This window comes from Bubalus kerabau, chromosome 8 (assembly GCF_029407905.1).
Source record: "Bubalus kerabau isolate K-KA32 ecotype Philippines breed swamp buffalo chromosome 8, PCC_UOA_SB_1v2, whole genome shotgun sequence".
NCBI lineage: Eukaryota > Metazoa > Chordata > Mammalia > Artiodactyla > Bovidae > Bubalus > Bubalus kerabau.
In genome coordinates this window covers 121,956,158-121,970,195 of record NC_073631.1, presented here as the reverse complement: position 1 = coordinate 121,970,195, position 14,038 = coordinate 121,956,158, and the positions used below count along the sequence as shown (strand labels likewise).

General features: G+C 48.5%; 1 protein-coding gene across 5 annotated transcripts in view; it reads right to left on the bottom strand.

The window, feature by feature from the left end:
• The window catches only part of UBE3C (ubiquitin protein ligase E3C), a 137,550-nt gene that overhangs the window by 26,030 nt on the left and 97,482 nt on the right, over window positions 1–14,038 (bottom strand). For 4 of the 5 annotated variants that reach the window (XM_055591381.1, XM_055591378.1, XM_055591380.1 and 1 more), the window contains exons 20-22: window positions 9,534–9,718; window positions 9,372–9,438; window positions 3,528–3,658 (exon numbers count right to left, since the gene is read on the bottom strand). In XM_055591381.1, coding sequence (XP_055447356.1) covers window positions 3,528–3,658; window positions 9,372–9,438; window positions 9,534–9,718 — 383 coding nt within the window. Of the gene's footprint in view, window positions 1–5; window positions 3,291–3,527; window positions 3,659–9,371; window positions 9,439–9,533; window positions 9,719–14,038 lie in introns of those variants that run through there. The other variant, XM_055591382.1, reaches the window with a different exon arrangement.

Here is a 14,038-nt window from a genome sequence, read left to right as displayed (position 1 = left end):
TAAGGATGACGCCAGAAGCACCGGAAAACGCTTGAATTAACCCCACACTGAAAAACCCCTGAAATAGGATGACTATTTCATGGCTTTCAAAAAATTACTTTTCATGGTATAAGGATAACTCAATTATGATTATACGGGATCATCAACAGGTGACCAGAGAATTTGCAACGCTAATACAAGTCCCTCAGCTTTCCCACCCCCAAACCTGCGACACGCCGACCGGCTCCTCCACTGGCCAGACCATCCAGACTCTTCAAGCCAGACTCCCCATTTCTACCAAAGCGAAGGCCTTCCACTCAGCTCTCTGATGGAGCAGGTCCTCCAAATCTCCCTTCTTGAAACCACACACTCAGTTTTCTTCCAGGTTTAGTGTGGTTTTTGAAACTGGAAGACTATAAGCTTTGTCTAAAACTATAAGCTTTGTCTTTCCTTATAAATGTTACCGACAAAATTATCTAATCATACTAAAATCTTAATACATAAGAATTTAACTCATGTGACTGTATCACTAGACCAAAAAAACTTCTCATCGATGGAAAGCCTTTTATATTAACTCCATTTATATGAGCCACTGGGCACATTTCATCTGCATTCTTCCTGCTCTTTAAATCCCTCCTACACAGCAAGATTTCCAGACTTCACTACAAGCATGCTGCTGCTGCTGCTGCTAACTCACTTCAGTCGTGTCTGACTCTGTGCGACCCCACAGACGGCAGCCCACCAGGCTCCTCTGTCCCTGGAATTCTCCAGGCAACAATACTGGAGTGGGTTGCCATTTCCTTCTCCAATGCATGAAAGTGAAAAGTGAAAGTGAAGTCGCTCAGTCGTGTCTGACGCTTGGTGACACCATGGACTGCATGTAGGCAGGCTCCTCCGTCCATGGGGTTTTCCAGGCAAGCGCACTGGAGTGGGTGCCATCGCCTTCTCCACACCACAAGCCTAAGATGAACCTTCTCCACACCACAAGCCTAAGATGAACCAAAAGGCACAGAAGTGTTTCTTTCAGGTTGCTGCCTGCTTTTCACATCTGGTTCTGCAGATCAGGGCTTAAACCCATCAAATCGGTCCATCCATTTCTTTGGGGAAGAGGGGGGCTTATATCCCATGCCAAAAGCATCACTAAGTCTCCCTGCAATTCTACTTGAGACTTCAAACGCTAATACAGGTCCCTCAGCTTTCCCATCCCCCAAGCCTGCGGCCCCTGTCCGGTGTCTGGCCTGGACACAGCAGTTTTTCTCCAACTCAGCCTGAGTGCTTTCCTTCTAACGCCCGCGTTTCCTCTTTGCGCGCTCACCGCTCTGGCACTTCAGCCCGCTCTCGCTGCTCTGCTTTATGACTGTCCACATTAACTTTGTGTTCTATTATCTGCTAAACACAGTTGGTTCTAGCTGTCCTGTTTTGCAGGCTTTATTTTCTCCCTCTGAGAATTTGGAAGACAGAGAAGGGATTTCAGTTCTGCTAGTATCACTGAGCAGTATTATTCACTAATTCTTACGCTCATGTCTTTATTATTCACTGCTCCCCCACCTCCTGTGGAAACAGAGTTGCTGCACCTGCGCCACAGCTCGCGCCCATGCCTCTCCTTCCCTGTTCCAGTTCTTTATTTTATGTGGCTTCAACGGGTCTTAAGTGTTAGCAGCATACGGGAGCCTTTGTTGCGGCACATGGGCCTAGCTGCCTTCGGGCATGTGGGGTCTTAGCTCCCCAACCAGGGATCGAACCCTTGGCCCCTGCATTGCAAGGCGGATTCCCAAGCACCGGACAACCAGGGACGTTCCCACTTCTCTTGTTCTGGGACACTCTTTGGGACACTGTATTAAGCTATTAATGTCAATTAAAAAAAATTTTTAAGTGTAATTCACATACTATAATATTTACTCATTTAAATGTAGTTTAAATTCAACTTCAGAATGCTGTCAGTTCTCCCGCAAAGTTCTCCATTTTCACCCCTTTAAAGACATTTTGTGTAAAAGGAACCACACAACCTCCTGTGTCTCACTCCCTTTACTGACCACAACGTTCTCAATGTTCACACACAGGGCATCTGCATCAGCAATCCATTCCCGTTTAATTTTTGAATATACCCCACTGCCTGGACAGACCGCATTCTCTTTCTCCATGACTAGCTGCGGGCTGCTGCAGTTCTGTGAGTGCTGTGTGAACACGTGAGGGTGTCTGTCTTGAGTACACATGTCCTGAGGGTGGAACTGCTCCACTGCACAGAGGGACATTCTCAGGTCACGTGACTAGACCGCTGAAGACAGCAGAGACTCAGGGAACAGCCCCTAAACACAACGTGTGGCCTCAGCCTGGAGTCCAGACGGGGGAGCGCGAGGCCCAGGGAGGCCGCCGCGGGGCCAAGCCACTGCAGGCGCCCTCGACGCCTCAGGGCGGCGCAAGCAGGCGGCCGGGCCTCCCCGAGCTGATTCGGGGTCTGGGGGAGCCCTGCCAACGCGTACATGTGACGAGTTCTCAGGTGATGCTGAAGCTGCTGGTCTCAGGATCATACTTGTGAACCAGAGGATTAGATAATCTCAGTCTATCACGGCACACTCCTTATCTTTGATAATTTAATTGTGGTTAAGAAAGACTGCTGTTGCAATTAAAATGTGCAGAAACATGATATTTTCAACTTACTCCCAAATGATTCCGAAAAGAAATACATGAATACAGAATGAGGAAACAAATGTGACACAGTGTTAACACCTGGTCGATGTGGGCTGGTAAGTTCTCTGTTCAATTCTTACAACCCTTCTATACACTGTAATTTCAAAGTGAAATAACTGACATGTAACTCATCAATGAAAGGTTACTGGAAGGCGAATGTCAATCTGTGAGCTTCACAAGCACACCCAATGTACGTGCTCCCCTAACTCGGCATTACGTCATGTTATACACAACCACTGTCTTTCTCTTTATTAAACCTAGCTTCGTGTCTTTTACTATAAATAAGGAAAACCCAAGCTGTCCCATGACCAATTTCAACAGATAAGAATATTCAGTCAATTTACGAGATCAACATGAACTACCAGAAACAACACAGTAAGACCAAGTAACGTGAAATGAAGTAACAGAGAAGCAGTAAGGAAAGATCAGCTTCTGCTCTCCTGTCACTCCTGGCAACAGACCCACGAGCCCGTGGAGCCCGCGTCCTCTTCAGCTGGGAAGGGAGGGCAGCCTGCGCTGCACAGACCCCAGGACGGGTGACGGGCATCAGGGTCAGCCCGCCCGCTGCAGCGTCTGCTCACGCTTAAGCCTCATCACAGTGGCACCCCAGCAATGTATCAGGACTGTGAACGCAGGAAAAACCCAAATAAGACCAGCTCCAGGTACACAGATAACAGCCAATCCTTCAGTGACCAAGTCGAAACACTGGGTTAATGAGGCTGCAGACACAGGGACGAGCAGCAGCCCGGGCGCCCTGACCGCTGCAGCAAGCACTGCTCCCTGACGACGACGTGTGCGCCCGGCTCACTCGGCCCCTACGGCCCCTCCCCACCCCACCGCTGGGCCCCGAGCCTGGGTACCTTAAACCCCAAGAGGGGGGGCCGGGAGCAGCTGGTCACAAACTTGAGCAGTTTGCGCTTCTCCTCGTCCGTGAAGCCCTCCACGACTCTCCAGAAGACCTTGATCACGGGGTGCTCAGCAGAGTAGCCTCCTAGGACAAAGAGGAAGATATCTTCAGGAAAAACAAGGTCAGTGCAGAATCGGGGCTCTCCCAAAGGCACTGGAGCAGCTCCGCTCCATCATGCCGGGCCAGGGAGGGGCAGAGGCTTGTGGCTCAAAGCCAACCCTGTCCTGGGGCACGATGGGCAAGGATGCAGGGGACAGAAGGATACAGCACTGGAGGCCAGAGTGAGGAACAAACAAGATGGACTCTGGCAGCAAAATGTGCTGCCAAGGATCTGAGCTTCCAGAGCTCTGCGAGGAGCTGAGCTTCGGCTTCGGCTGGGGAGCAAACCCTACGTAACCCAGGACTTGCATGACAATCACACACCTAGAAACGGAAGACTCACTGGGATCTTTAACAGAGCGAGTTATTTCACCAACATATCTTAGCATGTAAATTTATCACCCATCCTTCTGACAACAAGGTACAGACCATGGATAACAACCAACCCCAGCACTCGATTAGACCAATGCTCTGAAGAGTAATACCTGCTACTTACAACTTTTAATCTAGTTAAGTGCTTCCTAAAACTAAAATAATTGCTATATATTGTTCCCTCACTGTTAATATACTACAGAAATATCATCAGTAAAGTATCTTAAGTGTATTAATTGGCACCAAAATGAATACGGTAATATTTTAAACCTATTTACTGGAATAGGAACAGTTAAGATCATTAAAGGTAAATGCTATCAGTGCAGACAGGATAATGCAAACAGGCCAAGACCACTTCGGGGCAAGGAAAGGCTGGACTGGTGGGGAGGACAATGTGACCTTAGGTATTATCTCCCTGGACATAAACATCCGAGTTCCAATTTAGAGAAATACAAACGAGTAATTACCGAAAGGTGGATACAAGCACATGTTTACATACATATCCGTTTCCAAAGCCTTCTCAAAAGTGACCCTGGAGGAAAGGTGGGGCGATGGCCCTCAACAGAACAGAGGGCTCCGGGTAGATGAGTCTGGATAGGTTTTGTTAGTTGTGGTACAAGACACACCATAACATCTACCATTTAAGCCACTTTCAGGTGTGTGACCCCACGCACGCTGTGGGGCAGCCACCAGCGCCCTCTCCAGCCCAACACTCCCATCACCCCAGGCAGACACGCCCACGCCCACGAGGCAGGACTGCCCATGCTCTTCCCAGCCCCTGGTGACTCCAGTGTCTAGGGACCTGACTCTTCTAGGTGCTTCATGTAGGGCGAGTCCTACAACACACATCCTCTGTGTCTGCATTATTTCACTTATCATAATGCTTTCAAGAGTTCATCCACACTGAAGCCTGTACTTGAACGTCATTCCTTTACGACTTAATGAAAGTCCCACCCTATGTCTATAGCACACTTCCTTATCCATCATCTCGGAGGATACTGGGGTTATTTCCAGCTTCTGGCTCTTGTGACAATGTCCGGTGAACACAGGTGTTTTGGCCCCTGCCTCCATCCCCTTGGGTACAGGACTTAGGAGCAGAGTTGTTGGTTTACAGAGTAATTCTACACTGAGCTTTCTGGGAACCACCATTTTCCACAGCTGCTACTTCATGCTCCCACCAGCAATGAATGAGGGCTCGTTTCACCACTCCCTCACCAACACTTGTCTTCGGCCTGTGCGCCTCTCCCTTGGGCTCTGGTTTTCATTTCCCTAGTGGTTAGTCCGCTGAACATCTTCTGGAGCATACTGGCCTTTGGGACTTTCTTCTTTGGCAAAGGTCTACTCACGTCCTTTGCCCGTTGTTGAACCAGCCTGTCTGCCTATTGAGCTGTAAGGGTTCTTTACGCATTGTGGGTGCCAGACCCTCACCAGATACATGATTTCCAAGGGTTTTCTCCCATTCCGAAGGCTGTCTTTTCACTTTCTTAATAATGTTCTCTGATGCATAAGTCTAATTTTGATGAAGTTCCATTTATTTACCTGTCCTGTTTCTGGTCATATCTAAGAACTTACTGCCAAATCCAAGGTCATGAGGAGTTATCCCTATGTTCTCCTAAGACTTTTATGGTTTTAGGTACTAAGGTTCTTGAGCCATTTTGAGTTAATTTTTGTATATGGTGTGACTTGTGGGTCCAGCATCATTCTTATGCAAAAATCCAGTTGTTCTACAATTTTTATATAACCTGGAAACTTTTCCAAAGAAGTTCTACATTTTACTTTGCTACCAGTCAAGAGAGTTCAAATTTCTTTACATATTAACGCTGAGTATTGCTATCTTTTTGATAAAGCATTCTAGTGGATATGTAGTAGTATTGCACTACAATTTAATTTGCATTTCTTTAATGATTAATAGTGTTCATGTGCTTATTTGCTTACCAAATACTTGTATATATCTTAAGTGAAACACTGTTTTATTTTTTCCCATGTTTTAAAAACCAATTATTTATCTTACTATTAAGTTGCAGAAGTTCTTGATATATAATGTGTACAAAGGAACAGAAGCCATTATTACATACATTACTTGAAAATATTTTCTCTTAACCTGTGGCTTGTTTTTTCACTTTTTTGATGGTATTTTTTGAAGCACAAAATCTTTAATTTTGAGGATGTCCAAATTTCTATCCATTTCTTTTTTTTAGACCATGCTTTTCATGTACAACTAAAAATTCTGTCTAGTCCAAAAGTCATGAGAACTTTCTCCTATGTTCTTCCAGAAGTGTTAGAGTTCTAGCTTTTAACTGCAGGCCTCATCCTGTTGAACTCACTTCTGCACACTGTGTGAGGTCAAGGTCTAAGCACTTCTTTTTCAAGTGCACACTATTCCAGCACCGCTGAGCTGCTGAAAGTCACTGGCTGTAAATCTAAGGATTTGTTTCTGTTTCCCCATTACTTTCCATCAACCAGTATGCCTATCCTTGTGACAATTCCACGATGTCTTTTTAAAAAAATACTATTATGTATTTTTGTCCGTGCTGGGTCTCTGCTGCTGCACACAGGCTTTCTCTGACTGCAGAGTGGGGCCTCCTCTCTAGTTGCAGAGCATGGGCTCTAGGGTGTGTAAGCTTCGGCAGTTGTGGTGCACAGGCTCAGTCGCTGCGTGGCATGTGAGATCTTCCCGGACCAGGGACTGAACTGGATGTCTGCTGTATTGGCAGGCGGATTGTTTACTACTGAGCCACCAAGGAAGCCCCTATCAGTTCAGTTCAGTCGCTCAGTCGTGTCCGACTCTCTGCGACCCCATGAACTGCAGCAAGCCAGGCTTCCCTGTCCATCACCAACTCCTGGAGTTCACCCAAACTCATGTCCACTGAGTCAGTGATGCCATCCAACCATCCCATCCTCTGTCATCCCCTTCTCCTCCTGCCTTCAATCTTTCCCAGCATCAGGGTCTTTTCCAATGAGTCGGTTCTTTGCATCAGGTGGCCAGAGTACTGGAGTTTCAGCTTCAGCATCAGTCCTTCCAATGAATATTCAGAACTGATCTCCTTCAGAATGGACTGGTTGGACCTCCTTGCAGTCCAAGGAACTCTCAAGAGTCTTCTCCAACACCACAGTTCAAAAGCATCAATTCTTCAGCACTTTCTTTATAGTCCAGCTCTCACATTCATACATGACTACTGGAAAATCATAGCTTTGACTAGATGGACCTGTGTTCGCAAAGTAATGTCTCTACTTTTTAATATGCTGTCTAGGTTGGTCATAGCTTTTCTTTTAAGGAGCAAGCGTCTTTTCATCTCATGCCTGCAGTCACCATCTGCGGTAATTTTGGAGCCCAAAAAGATAAAGACTCTCACTGTTTCCATTGTTTCCCCACCTATTTGCCATGAAATGATGGGACCGGATGCCATGATTTTAGTTTTCTGAATGCTGAGTTTTAAGCCAAACTTTTCACTCTCCTCTTTCACTTTCATTAAGATGATCTTTAGTTCTTTGCTTTCTGCCATAAGGGTGGTGTCATCTGCATATCTGAGATTACTGATATTTCTTCCAGCAATCTTGATTCCAGCTTGTGTTTCATCCAGCCTGGCATTTTGCATGATGTACTCTGCATGTAAGTTAAATAAGCAGGGTGACAATATACAGCCTAGACGTACTCTTTTCCTGACTTGGAACCCGTCTGCTGTTCCATGTCCAGTTCTAACTGGTGCTTCTTGACCTGCGTACAGTTTTCTCAGGAGGCAGGCAAGGTGGTCTGGTATTCCCATCTCTTTAAGAATTTCCCAGTTTGTTGTGATCCAGACAGTCAAAGACTTTGGTGTAGTGAATAAAGCAGAAACAGATGTTTTTCTGGAACTCTCTCGCTTTTTCTATGATCCAACAAGTGTTGGCAATTTGATCTCTGTCTTTTCTAAATCCAGCTTGAACATCTGGAAGTTCACGTACTGTTGAAGCCTGGCTTAGAGAAGTTTGAGCATGACTTTCCTAGTGTGTGAGATGAGTGCAATTGTGTGGTAGTGTGAACATTCTTTGGATGCCCCTATAGTAAGTTTTAAATCAGTGTTAGTCCTTCAACTTTGTTCCTACAAAACGTTTTGACTATTTTAGGTCCTTAACATTTTCATTTAAATTTAAAAATCAGTCTGTTGACTTTTACCAAAAAAACCCTTAAAATACTAGAATAACAGACTATGATTAAGGAAAAGACACCAAAATAATAGTAGTTGTTTGAAGCAGAATTTTCTTCTTTTTCTTTTTCATTGCCCTCAAATACGTAAAGTGCAGGTAATGGGACTTCCTGGTGGTCCAGTGGCCATGACCCCAGGCGACCACTGCAGCCGGCACCCCTCTGTGCTCGCCTCCGGCCGGCGAGGGCTGCCCTCTGTGGTGGTGCACGGGCTTCTCACTGCCGTGGCTTCCCTGCCGTGGCTTCCCTGCCGTGGCACACGGACCTCGGCAGTTGTGGAGCACGCGCTATGTTGCTCCACAGCATATGGGGCCTTCCCAGCTCAGGGACTGAACCCATGTCCCCTGCAATGGCAGGCAGATTCTTATCCACCTCACCACCAGGGAAGTCCAACTTTTGTTCATGGTCTCTTTTTTTGGGGGGTGGGGGGGAGGTTTAGCACTGTTTTTCAAAGCAGAGGACTGGACACAACCCAATGGCCATAAGTAGAGGCTTAAGAGGGCTTCCCGGCCGGCACTAGTGGCACAGAGCCTGCCAGTGCAGAGAGCCTGCCTGCCAGTGCAGGAGACACAGAAAAGCAGGTTCACAGCCTGCCTGCCAGTGCAGGAGACACTGAGAAAAGCAGGTTCACAGCCTGCCTGCCAGTGCAGGAGACATTAAGAAAAGGAGGTTCGATCCCTGGGTCGAGAAGAGCTCCTAGAGGAGGAAATGGCAACCTCCTCCACTATTCTTGCCTGGAGAACCCCATGGACAGAGGAGCCTGGTGGGCTATGGCGCACACTGTCACAGAGGCAAGACTGAAGTGACTCAGCACAGCACACAGTGGCGCGAGAGGGCACGCTATGAAGAGAAAAAGAGGGGTGCAGAACAGTGTGCACAAAGAAAGAAAACAGGAATGGAGTTTGCACTTGTGTGTAAACATGTAAAGACGCCAAGCACAGTGGTTACTCATAGTGGGCACAGGCAGGGGAGGAATGGACAGGGGAGGAGACAGGAACAGGAAGTGGATTTCACTGTAACCCCATATTGCCTGGGTGTTAAACCATGTGAACTGCCCATATAAAGAAGAACATTAGAATTACTTTTGGAAATGTGACCATGGATAACATATTCAGGAATAATAAACAAGTAATGATAACATACCTGAATAGTTTGTAAAGGATTTTAGGTCCTCCAGACTTATGGGAACTTGTGCACCAGAAATCAACACCTAAAAAAAAAGTTCACGTTATTAAACTTGAGGTGGATTTTAAGAAAGATTTTCATGTCAGGAAACAACTGTGTCCCCACACACAAGAAGTGGACCTGGATCTCCTGCTGGTCGAACATCCGCAGCCACTCCAGGCTCACCACGTTGGCCAGGCCCTGCCGGAACGCCAGGCAGTGCGGGCGGATCTGCCGGTTCAGCCGGTAGTCGGCCACCAGGTGGATGTACGCAATGCGATTGGCACTGGTCACCGGGATGTCCTTCCCACCAGATTTCAGTTCAACTACCTGTGGATTTAAAACAGGAGTTGGAAACATCTCGAGTATAGCCACAGGGCAAATCAAGAGCAAGAAACGCTTGTTTCAAGGGAATTTGACTGTGTTGCTCCGCACATGAACATTTTAGTGAAAAGTGTGTAACCAGAGCGCATGGCCTCACAGACAGGAAGAGTCCTCTGACAGGGCTCTCCAGAGCTCAGCATCCTACTGTGTCTAGGCTCACAAACCATCCCTGCTTTCTGCAAAGTCCTGAGGGTCAATGTTACAATGCAACCATGGCATTTCATTACAAAAGAAATTAGAGATCACAAAGGGCAAAGATATGAACCAAACGATCAGCAAATGTCAAAGGGCTTCACTGTGGAGAAAAGGCAATGTAAGGAATTAATGCCGTAGAGATGGGGACTCATGTGTGCACAGGCAGCAGACACCCGCTCTGGATCTCTAAGACTACTGTTCAGTTCAGTCCAGTCGCTCAGTTGTGTGCAACTCTTTGCGACCCCAAGAACCGCAGCACGCCAGGTCTCCCTGTCCATCACCAACTCCTGGAGTTCATCCAAACTCATGCATGGCCTTTGAGTCTGTGATACCATCCAACCATCTCATCCTCTGTTGTCCCCTTCTCCTGCCCTCAATCTTTCCCAGCATTAGGGTCTTTTCAACTAAGTCGGCTCTTCCCATCAGGTGGCTGTACAGTACTGCAGATATGATACAGAGGGCAGTGATCATCATCAGGCACACTGGTTAGTCCATTTCTGATGCACCTGCAGGCATCTTACAGAACTTCCGCATCGCTGCACAGGGACACACATTCTCCGGTGGAGCGCAGGGTCAGGACCCGCGCGGCGTCCCTGGGGTACAGTGGGGAGGAGCCGGACTTGGGCGCCCTGACCCCATTTCAGTACGTGCCACCGAGGCGTTCCTCGGCCCCCAAAGCCCGCTGTCATCAATGAGGTGGTGACACGTGCCTTGTCCATCTTGGGGCTGGGACTATGTGAATTCACACAAGTAAAGCTGACTGACGAAACTCCACAGATGACTAGAGACACGTCCGCCTGACTTACAACGGTAGACTTGCAGAACCCTGGTCTGCCGTTGCTCACTCTCGGGGACGGGGCACGGGGGCCGCTGCCAGCGCGGGTACGGCGAGCGGGGGGCGCCTGGGGGAGGGCGGAGGAGCGCTCGACCCTGCCCGCACCACGGCTTCCTTCTCCGCCTTGGGCCTCTGCGGAGCCGCTGTATTCCAGGGGCAGCGCCGACTCCCTCTGAGGGACGGCATTTCACCACCTCCCCTTTAAAACAATTATCGCTTTACAGAAAAGGTACTTTAGAAGCTGCTGAAAGCTCTACCTAACGCTCCTGTGGGAAGGTTACACAGCCCTGTGTGGTCAAAGCCGCCGCGGGGTCTGACGACACTTCAGTGCTCCAGACTACCGCAGGTGCGAGGTCTGACACGGCGCCGGGGGGGGCGGCGGGCCGCCTCCGACAGCCCGCTGCGAGCCGAGCCGCGGCGCGGGCTGCTGTGCGTCACGGCTGAGACAGCCTGGATCACAGGCAGGCAGGTACTAAACGGGGTGGTGCCCGGGGTCTGGAACACAGACGCCCCCCCAGCCCCGTTACCAGCAGCATTTCCTGCAACTTTCAAGTGGTGACTCGGGTGATTCAAACTCGCCTCTCATGCTGCACCTGAAAGGCATCATGTTACAGCTATCCTTGGGAGCTCCATTCTGAGGAGCACTTGCAGCCTGGGATGTCTGCACACCGCTTCCTTCAAGACGCGCAGGCGCCGTCACGGACGCGCAGGCGCCGTCACGCACGCGCACGCGCAGTCACGGACGCGCAGGTGCCGTCACGCACATGCAGGCGCAGTCACGGACGCGCAGGCGCCGTCACGCACGCGCACGCGCAGTCACGCACGCGCAGGGGCCATCGCGTGGGCACCGTCGCCGCCGGTGCTTGCCCCACCCTCCCGGCAGCCGGTCCCCTGCTGGAGGAGCTCCGGTCAACGACTCGCCCAAGGGCATAGAGCAAAGCAGCAAAACCCGGGCTTTAACCAAGGTCTCGTGACTCGAGTTTGATGCTTTTCTACAGAACAGATGATTATTTATGGATCCATCTTAAAGCATTCTCCTCAAGGGAGATAAGTGTATAAATCAGTGATCTGAAATTTCATGTTCGTTTTTAAGTAGGGCTAACAAGCAGCCATATTGATTAAAGAAAAAAAATTTGAGAGCAACATCATTATTCTAAAAGGGAAGATTCATTAACATAAGCTGCTAACATAATGAAGTATTTGCATACTACCAATCTTTAAATCACGACATTTTATAAACCTAAACCTCTATCAGAGAACTAGGTTTTTATATATGTTTCTACAGAAATCCATATGATCTCTCCCCAAATTAAGTACTTTACCAATGACTCTAATTTTTCCAATTAGACTCTTTAGTATAATTATTCTTATGCATTATCATCTATAATCTCTACTCAGTGGGAATGTCTATGAATAATCGGAACATCTTCACACTTTCACTTTTAACAGATTACAGTATTATCAGTGGCACTTTAATGGAACACTTACATATGCGACATTCCACCATTACCATCCATTTCAGAAGGGAAATGGGAAACACCCCATTAGCAAAGGCCTCAGACAGGTCCTTACAGAGCCCAGGGCCCAGAGCTTTCATCTCGTGCCCAAGACACCCACCAGGTGGGGCCAGGGGGCAGCAACACTGCATGCTGACATTTCCTTCTGACCATGATCAACTCTGTCTTCAAAAACCTTTCACTTTGCAGTGCTGAGATTTCAGCTCCATGAGAGGGAAGAAGATGAGCAACCAAAGGACAGTCGGCTCTGAGCCCCCACCCTGCGTCTCACAGCATCCCTGCCAGCTCGTGGAGACGCCTGGACCTCAGCAGGCAAGAGGAAGCATTACTTTCTTGTCACTGAAACAGAGAGCTTTACAGACTAAGAGAGACGGAAAACTCAAAAACCACGAAGACAGTCATTTAAAAAATATCAAGAAGGTTTAGACAGGAGGATGTATGACTCTTTGTGTATGCTTTTTGCTTTGGTTTTTAGAAGACTTCACGATGGTGCATAAGCTACAGAACACTTCTGAGTCTAGGGAGGAAGAAATAAAAAGACACAAAACCTCTCTCATTCTCCTGAGGGGCTCTTGGTACCACACCCAGCACTGTATACTGCGTGTTAACACCCCAGTGAGACAGCACTTCGCACCTGCTACGAGGGCCACACTTTAAGAAACAGAGGGAAAGAAAGCAGAAAATAACAAGTGTAGAAGAGCATGCGGAAAAGTCAGCACCTTTGTATGACCCAATGACTCCACTTTTAGGTACACACCCAAAATACCTGAAAACAGGGCCCCCAAAGGTATTTATACAGCGATGTAGGTCGTGTCCATCAACAGCTGGATAAACAAACGTAAGCCTCCGACAACGGCGGACTCATCAGCTTGAGGAGCTCCGTCGCCTGCTGTGCATCACGGTGGGAGGGCGCTGTGCTCAGCGAGGTGAGCCAGTCACTGAGGGACAAGCGAGCCTGCGTCCACTCACAGGAGGGGCTGAGGCCGCCAGTCCTAGCGACAGACAGCAGGGAGGTGGGGCCAGCAGCTGCTGGAGGGCGGTTAGAACCAGAATGTCCCGCCCAGCGCACCCCTTCTCCAACTCAAATAAAAGCTTAGTTCCGGACACTGATCTACAGAATGTAATTTGAAAGATGAACATTACAGTTGAACTCCTCTCATTAGAACGTTCAGTGCTTAACCAAATTGTAGTTTCTCTGAATTCTGGAACTGCCTGACCCAGAGATACCCAGGCTCACAGAACCAGAACCTTCGCTTCTGCTGGCAGCAGACCCAGATGCTTTTTCATCTTTCCCTTTCCTGAAAGTGGGAGTGCCAGCCGCTCAGTCGTGTCCGACTCTTTGGGGCCCCACAGACTGTAAAGCCCACCAGCCTCTTCTGTCTGTGGGATTCTCCAGCAAGTATACTGGACTGGCTTGCCATTTCATTCTCCAGGGGATCTTCCCGACCTAGGGATTGAACCCAGGTCCCCCGCACTGCAGATAGATCTTTTACCATCTGAGCCACAGGGAAGCCCTATCCTAGCAGCTGTGAAACACACCTGTTAGGCTCTTACCCTAACAGGTGTAGGTCCAGTGTTCCTGAAGCCTCGAAAGGTTCTCCACAGCATCTCCATCTACCCTCCTCCACGACGGCTAAACTTCAACCTCGTCCAAATCTGTTCACTGACCTGGTGACCCCTTATCACCCATAACGGGCCTCCTTCTGGCAGCCCTC